This window comes from Poecilia formosa, unplaced genomic scaffold (genome assembly GCF_000485575.1).
Source record: "Poecilia formosa unplaced genomic scaffold, Poecilia_formosa-5.1.2 Scaffold512, whole genome shotgun sequence".
Lineage (NCBI taxonomy): Eukaryota > Metazoa > Chordata > Actinopteri > Cyprinodontiformes > Poeciliidae > Poecilia > Poecilia formosa.
In genome coordinates, this window is record NW_006800451.1 from 89,948 (window position 1) to 100,389 (window position 10,442).

General features: G+C 42.6%; 1 protein-coding gene across 7 annotated transcripts in view; it reads right to left on the reverse strand.

Annotated features, from left to right (window-relative positions):
* Window positions 1-10,442, reverse strand: part of mtss1 (MTSS I-BAR domain containing 1) — a 31,362-nt gene that overhangs the window by 3,731 nt on the left and 17,189 nt on the right. For 5 of the 7 annotated variants that reach the window (XM_007579197.2, XM_016664792.1, XM_007579198.2 and 2 more), the window contains exons 4-13: window positions 8,712-8,796; window positions 6,990-7,081; window positions 6,845-6,919; window positions 5,063-5,220; window positions 4,828-4,935; window positions 4,275-4,369; window positions 1,774-1,849; window positions 958-1,134; window positions 570-692; window positions 184-334 (exon numbers count right to left, since the gene is read on the reverse strand). In XM_007579197.2, the coding sequence (XP_007579259.1) occupies window positions 184-334; window positions 570-692; window positions 958-1,134; window positions 1,774-1,849; window positions 4,275-4,369; window positions 4,828-4,935; window positions 5,063-5,220; window positions 6,845-6,919; window positions 6,990-7,081; window positions 8,712-8,796 (1,140 nt within the window). The remainder of the gene's footprint in view (window positions 1-183; window positions 335-569; window positions 693-957; window positions 1,135-1,773; window positions 1,850-4,274; window positions 4,370-4,827; window positions 4,936-5,062; window positions 5,221-6,844; window positions 6,920-6,989; window positions 7,082-8,711; window positions 8,797-10,442) is intronic. The other 2 variants (XM_016664789.1, XM_016664791.1) reach the window with 2 other exon arrangements.

Consider the following 10,442-nt stretch of genomic DNA (forward strand, 5'->3'; position numbering starts at 1 on the left):
AGCAGCATTCAGCTGCAGCATTCAGCAGTATTCAGCAGCATTCAGCTGCAGCATTCAGCAGTATTCAGCAGCATTCAGCAGCAGCATTCAGGATTCAGCATCATTCAGCAGCAGCAACAGCGCTCAGCAGCAGCATTCAGCAGCAGAGTTCAGCTGCAGGCTGTGCTGCGTCTCTGGACTCACTGTGCGTGTGGATGGTGTCCTCGGAGCAGGACGGCGTGGTGGTCTGGGTGCTGTAGCCGCTCGAACAGTGCAGAGAGTCCCTGCTGCTCCTCGGAGCGTCCGAATTCAACGCACCCAACGTCAGCGCCAGCTGATCCCTCGCCGAGCATGACTGCAGGGACCAGAGGACGGACTCAGCTTAATATTCAGTTGATTCAGTTTTACTGCATTTTGTTGATCTTCAGTAATTCTCCATCTTTCATTCCTTTGGTTTCTCCTGAACGGACCAACCAGCTGATTTATTCAGAGATGATTTTGAAAAGGCTATACATCGGATCGGTTGGTCAAATAATAATATTGGTGATCGGTTGGTCAAGTAATAATATTATTGGTGATCGGTTGGTTACCTTCCCAGATGCTGACATGGCTCTGGCTCGCTCGCCGTGATGATGGATGTAGGCGCTGTGGGGGGGGGGCAGCAGGCCGTTCTCTGCGCCCCCTGCAGGTGGCTGGGTGGTAACCACTGCATCCTGACACACACAATGGGTCAGAAAACTGGGTCAGCACCAGAACCAGAACTTACTGTCAAACATCATGGATGCTACCAAAAATCACCTGTTGGTCATGGTGACCAACAGGAAGTCATAGTGAACAACAGGAAGTCATAGTGAACAACAGGAAGTCATTGTGACCAACAGGAAGTCATTGTGAACAAAAGGAAGTCATTGTGACCAACAGGAAGTCATGATGAGGCACTATGAGGGGTCATGATGATGTCATGATGGGGGTACTAACTGTAATCCTCACGGCGCTCACGTCCCGGCGGCTAACCCGGCGGCTCTGAGCGCCACACCGCCTGTAGCCGGCAACAGGGCTGTGGTTACCATGGCGACTGATACGGGAGGGGGAGTTGCCCTCGCTGAGGGACCGCCCACCTTCATCACAGCCGTACAGCAGGTAAGGGGTGGCAGGCTACACAGGAGAAACCACAGCTGAAAGGCTCTTATTTTGAAATTCCAAGGAGGGAGTGGAAGTAGAATTAATTTAGGTTAAATTAAAGTGATCGTCCCTGCAGTTCACTGAACGACCAGAAGGGGGCAGAAGCTGCAGCTGGTTGGGAGCTAAGGGAACGTTTTGGGTTTTAAGGTTGGGGTTATGTGAAGTAACATCAGTACTCAGCCTCATTGCAGCTAACCAAAGTGATTTTTAATGAACTCCTAGCATACGCCATTTACCCAGAATGCATTTCTGCTTCAACACAGTCACATTTATGTGATACTTTACTTACATTCATAAAGACTAAGCAGGCTACAGTATTTTTATTGTTCTTACATCAGTAAGATAATGACTATCGATAATTACAGCTAATCATGAAATCTTTAAACTTTTTCTTGCTGCAGCATTAGCTCCTTCCAGCCAGAACAGGATGTTCAAACATCAGTTCCCCACATCAGTGTGTAATCACAGTAAATTCATAAATTAATTCACAAAGTTTTGTCATACAGGTGAGTCCTGGACTCTAAACAGACAAAAGGTTAAAAGTCTCGCCTCCATTCAGAACTCAGTAAAAAGCAGCAAAGCTGCATGAAGGATTCTTCTGCTGTTTGCTACCTGCAGGTGAACGCCATCCACAGCACAGCTGATGGAGTCCAACGAGGGAACGTGCCTCACCGACACCGACTGGTAACTGCAACAAGACAGAAAACAATCAGAACAGTTGTACCTGTATGTGAGCGTGTAATAATAAGTAACTACTGTGTAATAATAATTGCTGTTACTTATTATTACACATTAGTTAATTATTACACAGTTACTTAGTAACTACAGTTTAATAATAAATAACTACTGTGTAATAATAAGTAACTACGTGTAATAATAAGTAACTGCTGTTACTTATTACACAGTAGTTACTTATTATTACACAGTTACTTAGTAATTACAGTGTAATAACTAGAAAATTCCTGCAGAAATTTTGAGGGGCCTGCCAAAGTGTGCCCGTCGGTTTGGACCCAGCGTTCTGATGCAAAAAATTAGCCTTAATGCTAAAGAAAGCTTCAATGTAGTCAATAACCTGTGGAGAGTCAGAAGCATGTGGACTAAGCTGTACTTGTACCATTCAGTGTGTTAAAATTAATGCATAAACTAAAATATGCCAAAATGCTAATGTTAGCATGAAGACTATCAGTAGAATGTGGGGCATCACTAGCATGTTGTCTGTTATTGACTTACTCCATTCAGTATACTAAACTTGGCAAATAAGTAAGAAAATGAACTAATAGGTTATTTTAGGTAAAATGCTAATGCGTGCAAGGAAGTGCACTAGTGGGTGGCAGTGAAATGCTAATGTTTATGCTAATGTTAATAAACTGCCTTGCTACGCAAGGCAGTTCACTATCCTGAGAAAACAAACATAAAAAAAGTTTAATATTATTGCACCGCCTACAGCGGTGCACTGACGTGAGGGGAGCATGCAGGCTTTTATTTTGAAACTTTCATTAAGCTTCATTTGAAATGGCAACACTAATCCCATGTGTAACAGTGGTTTGGTTAAACCAGTTATCTACACATGATGTAAAAATTGTCAAGGCTTTGATTTTGAAAATTTTCAATAAGCTTCATTTGAAATGGCCACACTGATTTCATGTGTAATAGTGATCGGGTTAAATCAGTTATATAATGCTCAAAGCACAAGTAGTTCAGAATACCAGCCAACTCCTCCTCTATAGTAACAGACAGTTGCGCCATGTTGTAGTTCTGACATGCTGCTCAGGCCTCGGTTTTAACTGAGTCTTAGCCATAGATAGAACTACAGTTATGGCAGTTATGGCTGCTGGTTTGTAGTCCAAACCAGCAGCTCTGCCTTTTTCTGGATTCTGTTGCTATAGCGATGAATCCTCTGCCGACTGCTGTGTGTGTGAGACAGAAAGCTGGGGAAGGATTTCTATCTTTGAGACACCCATGAAATGCTAATGTTAATGAACTGCGTTGCTGCGCAAGGCAGTTCACTATCCTGAGAAAAAAAACATAAAAAAAGATTAATATTATGCACCGCTGTATGCGGTGCAACAATATTAATCTTTTTTTATGTTTGTTTTGTATTGTATGTATGTTTGTGACTGCCTTGCGAAGCTATGGGCAGGTCCCAATAAATAACTACTGTGTAACAATAAGTAACTACAGTGTAATAATATCTAATGTGTAATAATAAATAACTACTGTAATAATAACAGAAATTTGATTGGAAACAAACCGTCATTTTGACAGACAGCATTAAAAACAAAATTGGTCATGTTCTATTTTTACTCATCAAATTATAATCATATTAACATCAACTATTTAGACGTATTTTTATGCGGTTTAGTTAATATTCACTAGTTGAACCTTGAATCCTGATTCCTTCACACATAAAGCAGATGAAAGCATCTATAACTTTTTCTCCGTAGTGACACAAACCACTGACTGAGGCCCCAATAACTTATAATAAAATTAAAAGACTCCACTTAAATTACATCACCTACTGCGGTCTGAACGCACAGCTTTACAAATTCCTCCTGGTCGCATCTACAGAGAAATCTGCGCTGGTTCATCGAGCAGTTGGATCTGTCTGATCGAACCGATCAATTGAATTAGGTGTGTTTTTTACCCTGTGTGGCCCGGTTCGCATTTTTGCCAGGATCTTTTTGCGTGGTTTCGCTTCGCCGAAACAGACAGATGCTAAAGTCTATACTGCAGTGCTTCTCAATTCCAGTTCCCAGGCCCCCTGCTCTGCATGCTTTAGATGAGCCTCTAATCCAGAACAGATAATCCAAATGTTTGCATGACCTCTTCTGCAGCCATCAGTACAGCAGCTTCAGTCCAGGTCTGACACATAAAACATGCAGGGGGTCTGACTGATAGAAACACTACGATCATGTCTGCCCATGTGCTCCAGATAAAGGTGTGAACTATAACCTGTCAAAATTACAGACGGGATTCAAATTTGTCTGTTGCTGGAAAACCCCCCCCAAAACAGTCAAATACGGAAAATATTTGGTTAACGTGACCCCTGAATATTAAATAACTACCATGTAATAATAAATAACTACACAGTTGATTGTAAAGGTGAGGCTTACCTGCTAATGCTGCTCTTCCTGGACATGTTGCCAGGGGAGCCGGGGGGGGTCTGGTAGGTATAGTTAAAGTCCGAACCTTTCAGATCCAAAATCACCTGAAGAGAAGAAAAACAACTTCAAGAGACAAAATTTATTCTTTACATTCCCTAGATGTTCAACATTCCTTTTTTTCTACTTTATTTTCCTACTATTATGACTTTATTATGATGCTGTTAAAACCTTGTTATGTTTGTATTTTGTAATATTATGATCTTACTCTCATAATTATAATAAAAAATCACAGCCTGGCCCTGATAGTCTGTCACAGAGCTGACCTAGACTAAAGGTAAATAAACAGAAGCTGTAAAACACGACTGTCAAACAAAATGGCCGCCCTGGATGATGACATCACTCTGAACTATGGAAACCCAGGGAGGGAAAAAATCCAGATTTAACAAAAAAAATCTGGATTTTTTGTTAAATAAAACTGGCTAACTGCCCCGCCCTAGCTTGGATCTAGAAACAGTAAAAATCTGTTTTCTTTGAGAAACAGAAACGGAGCAGGACAGGAGACCTGTTCGCTGGCGGCCGGCAGCTTGGTGGGCTCAGCCGTCAGAACGCTCAGGTCCTCCAGGATGGTCTGCAGGTGGGTCACTTCACCCAGCATGTTGATCTCATGGTCCTGAGGGACAAAACACAGGAACCTCAGGAACACACACAAATACACAGGAACACACAGAGTTTCAGAGGTTTAGAGTGTGTATTAGTGTCGGTGTGTGTTTCAGAGAGTGAGGCGGCGGAGCGCTGACCAGGACTGGCTTCAGCATGCTGACGAAGCTGCAGTAGCGAGATCGTTCTTCCACCAACGCGCGGCACACGGCCCGTTTCTCCGTCTCCTCCAGCGCGGCGTAGCGCGTGTTGACGTCCTGCAGAGCGCAGTCCAGCTGGCCGCGAGCGTCGCCCTTCCCTGTGGAGCGACCAGAGAGCCAGGGATTCAGACTCAGAAACCTCCAGAGGAGCTTAAGCCTCTTATAAGAGACTTAAACCAATAATTGGTTATTATTTACTGAGATTTATCAGAAGCTCAAACACAAAGACAAAACTGTGTTTGAGCTTGTAACTATGGTAACAAATATTTTTCTACTTTCACAAACCTTTAGTTTTAACTGTTTAAAATCTTTAATGTTTCTGTGCAGAAAATATCAATTCAGCTCCAATAATCAACTTGATAGATATTTGGCCTGTGATTTAATTCAGTCCTAGCAGCAGCCAAGCTTGCTTATGCCTTGGGCCGGCTCTCCTGATGTTCTACAACACAGGCAGCTGTTTTAACATCGTTGATCTAAACAATCAGATAAACGGATTACTGAAATAATTTAGTAATCGATTAATCGTTAACTGAGAATAAAAATCAACACAGAGCAGAAATTCAAAGAAAACTGAACAAAAAATCTGAACATATAAAAAAATAAAAAAAACTTTCTGTGAATCTCATCTCTGGTTCAGCTTTACCTTCGCCTGGTTTACATTCTGCAAAGTAATCTATTAATCACCTCCAGTTATTAATCAGTTAATCAATAATAATCTCCAGATCAGCAAAATCCTTTCTCATGTTGAAGGATTTTTATCTGTAGATTCATCGTTTGCTACAAATGATCAAAGGAATGCTGATTTTAACTTTTGGACAATAACATTTTTCTTTAATCTAAAACTGAATTCAATTACTTGTTTATTAGCATCATAAAGCCGGACTTTGTTTGGACCGTTTCCGTTTCCCGTTTCAGGAAACAGCCGCCATCTTTGACTCTGTATCACAGGCTTTGTTTCAGGGTGAGCAACAGCGCCCCCTGCTGGACGGAGGACAAACTACAGCACTAAAAAGCAGACACAGCAAATCGATTGGAACCAATTTAAATCTAATAAACCATTAATAATCAATAGACTGCAAGTCAATTAATTCTCTGCATCTGTAATATGCAGAAATTCTGTAAAAGTGCTAAAAAATAAAAATACAGAGTCTAAAGTGACTGGTGGGCAAACTGGGTGTTACTGGCAGCCAGGACTGGGCCAGTCTTGTCTCCCAGTAACACTGGTGGCCCAAGGGAAATATTCCCACTATTCCCCGTCTGAATATTGACTTCCAATTTCTGCATGTCTGGTTTTAATTATGGGATGTGGTCGTAGCTATGGCACCAGCCGGTGAGGGCCAGGTGAGGCAGATTCTGGTTCCCATGGCAACGCTTCAAGCAGCAAGGCTGCAGCCGCTAGCTGGGTTTACAGCGGACCTCGTCTGAACAAGCGGGTGCAAAGTGAAGCCCAGCAGGACCAGAGGCGGCCGCACTGCAGCTGATCTCTGGTAAACAACGGTTTATATCCACAGAGAGGAAAGAGTTCGTCCTTCCACAACATTATCAGGAAAAGGAACACCTGGTTCGTTAGGTGGCAGAAACATCTGGCCAGTCCAGGTGAAAGGCTCACCTGAGCGAAAACAGTTTTATCTGCTGCCTCAGCGCTAAAGCCACTAGCAGCTGTTAGCAGCCGCTTGTTTCCTCCTTCAGAGATTTTCACAGGACAAGAAAGCAGCTTCTCACCTTTCTTCACTTTCTTTTGCAGCTTGATGGTGTCTGAGGACTTCTTCTTGATGTCGGCTCTGGCCTTCTTGTATTCTGAACAGGAACAGGAAGTTGTGAATGAGGGCGGGAACTGGCTGTGTGCAGCGGCGGGGGCGGGGCCTACCTTTAGCATGGTCTTTGTCCAGCTGGCTCGCCGCTTTCTTCCACTCCTCCATCTTTAACTCCAGAGGCACGATGAGACTTTCTGACAGCGCTCTGAAAATACGGAGACCCGGCATCAGCTTCCTGCTGCACCAGATTAGGCTCAACACCGCGTACAAAAACTGTAAACATTTTCACAACAATGTCTCTAATAACAGGATCGCTCAATGACATACAGTCCTGACCTTCATACTAAGGTGCAATAATACTATATGATCACTAGCAAAAAATATTTCTGTTATATTTGAAACTAGCAATGTACTGATAAGACATTTACCGACATTACATACATGGTAGAGTAATAAATGATTTGAGCTTTTAGCACCTGTCCAGTGAAACTGGACACTCAGATATTTACACTAGAGCCACAATCATTCATACATTTATGCATTCATGTAATCTATAAATATGCAGGTGATTAATCAAGTAATCAGACAAAAACTATAAACATCAGGTTCTGCAAAAACTACTTACACCTTTCAAACCTTTAGCAACCCATTAAAATGATTTTTATTTTTATTTTATTGCTTAAATTCAACACCATGTCAAATCTCCAGCTTCAACTCTGAAATGATCCGACTAAATCCAATTGACTACAAATACTTGAAGACCAGAGATATTCACTCCAAGAACCTAATTTAAGTCATAAATGTTTTGTCTCCTGTCATCAATATCTTGCTCTGCTTTTATCTTTACCTGACACAGTAGCAGCTATTTTCACACACTGTTAGCTAGCGGCGTGTTAGCTAGCACCTTGATAGGTAGCTACTGTGATCAGTTGGTTCATGTAATATTAGCCAAAGTCTCGTTCCTCGTCATCTGTAACCTGACAAACTGTCACATATTTAGCTAAATGTATTTTGCCAAGCAAACATTAACGATGACTGTTGCTCCAGTGAGTACCTGGATGAGGTCGATGTCTGCAGCCGGTTATTTCTGTTCAGCAGCTGCAACATTGAAGACATGCTAACATGAAAAGCTAATTCCAAACTCCGCTTGGAGTTTGGAAAAGTTTGTTAAACTTTGGACTGTTTGTTATTTTCTGGGCGCTTCATGTCTACCTCCACAGCTAAAACTAGCTCTTAGCATACGTATGTTAGTAGCATAGCTGCTAGCGGAAACGTCGCGCAACAGCAAAACCCTTCTTGCTAAATCACAGAGCTTAGAATAGTTTAACAGGATTCATTACATTTAACAAATCTTTAAAGCGGGCGAATTGCCTCAAAGCTTTGGAGAAACCCGAGTTATTCAAGGAATCGTTTTAGCGCTCGGTGAGATTTTGTGTTTTTGCAGTGCAGTGAAATAACGAGTGAAGCTGCAGCTGAAACGGCTAAAACGGCTTCATGTCTCTATCTTTGAGGGAACTTTCCACTCATTCTGCAGCCGAACCCAAAAACAGCATCTCTCCTTGTGAGGACCCACAGCGTGATATGTGTCAGGAAAACGGTCCCCACAAGGCATCGAAAACATGGCGCGCGCGCACACACACACACACACACACACACACACACACACACACACACAGCAGGCGGGGAGGACAGACGGCTGCATGCTGCTGTGATGACACGTTTCATCTGACAGTGTGGGAACCAGATGCTGAATTACTCTCCTGACGTATGGCCACATGCAGCAGCCGGAGGGGAGCGAGTGTGTGTGTGTGTGTGTGTGTGTGTGTGTGTCTTACATGGTGAACAGTTTGAGCTTGGACTCGATGCTGCGGTGCCTCATGCACATCCTGGTGAGCGCTGAGCCGATCTCCTTGGTGGCACCTGCAACAATCCCAGAGTTTCACTTTAAAACTAAAACCAAGTTCCGTCATCATGAGGGTTAGCATGCTAATGCTAATGCTAAGTAGAACCACAGCAGTGTTTTAAGGGGACTGCTGCCCAGCGTCATGCGGTGAGCTCGCTCTGAAATCACCACGTCTAGAAGCTCATCGTTCATCAAGGCTCTGAACCTATTCAGGCCCGCAGCTGATGATTATTCTAGTAATCAATTAACCGACCATGATAATGATCAATCAACCAATTCCGTGATTTATCAACCATTATAATGATTAATTGATTAGATAAAAAAATTGGCACATTCTGCAGATTTTTTGTTTAACTGGTTACGTTTAAGTTTGCAATATTAAGAATACATGAAAAATATAAATAAATACTTTTTAAATAAGAAAAACAATTTATTACGTAAAAGCTGATGATATTCTTTTAGTGAATGTTTGATCTTTTCTAGCAAACGATCCTCCAACATGAGAAAAACTCAGGCTTTCTGCTGAGTCAGTAGAGCTGATCAGGAGATTATTATTGATTAACTGATTAATAACTGAATTCAAAAGCTGATTAATAGATTTGTTTTACAGAAAGTGAACCAGTTCTGGTGCAACAGATTCACTGGCAAAGAAGGTTTTTTTATCTTAAATGCAAAATGTTTACTTTTTACAGTTTTGGCTGAATTACTGATCCAAGTGTAACTGTGTACTCCAGTTAATCAATTACTAAATTAGTTGATTATTCCAATAACTGAAACTGTTTCAGCCTTAAATCTTTTGCAGTAGTAATCTACATTGAATCTACATTAAATTCAGCTAATTATGACAATAAAGTGACATATTTGATCAGCAGTAAAATGCAAACCCAGACAAACAGCAACTGATCAGAAAGACTGTAAACTATGAAGCATGTAGATTCAATGGAACCTAAAGTTATTACTGAAAACCTTTTTTGTTGCTTTTATGTAAATTTTAGTCAAAGGTTGTGTCATCCAGAGCTTTCTTAATAATCAAACCTCTTCTATAATCACTAATTCCTCTTCTAGTTTCCTGATTTATCTTTATTTTGTTCCACAGATTCTCCATCAGCTTCAGTCCAGGATGTTTTCATCTGGAGCTGGAAGGGGAGCCGATTCTCATGACATCTGAATATCGAAATCCAGCAGCTTGGCAGGAATCAAACTGAACAGCAGCAACAGGGTGGAAAGCAGAGAACTGAACCCGACTCCGGTCCGGTCCGCCCCGACTCCGGTCCGGTCCGGTCCGACCCGCCCCGACTCATTTGTCAGGGACTTTTATTTTTGTGGGCCCACTTCCTGTGTTGCCCCAAACTCTGCCAACTTCTTTAAAGCCTCCAGCTCAGTTGGGGTCAGGACTTCCTCCTCCGTCTCCAGAGGTCGTGGGGTCAGGGTCAGGACTTCCTCCTCTGTCTCCAGAGGTCGTGGTGTCAGGGTCAGGACTTCCTCCTCTGTCTCCAGAGGTCGTGGGGTCAGGGTCAGGACTTCCTCCTCTGTCTCCAGAGGTCGTGGGGTCAGGGTCAGGACTTCCTCCTCCGTCTCCAGAGGTCGTGGGGTCAGGGTCAGGACTTCCTCCTCTGTCTCCAGAGGTCGTGGGGTCAGGGTCAGGACTTCCTCATCCGTCTCC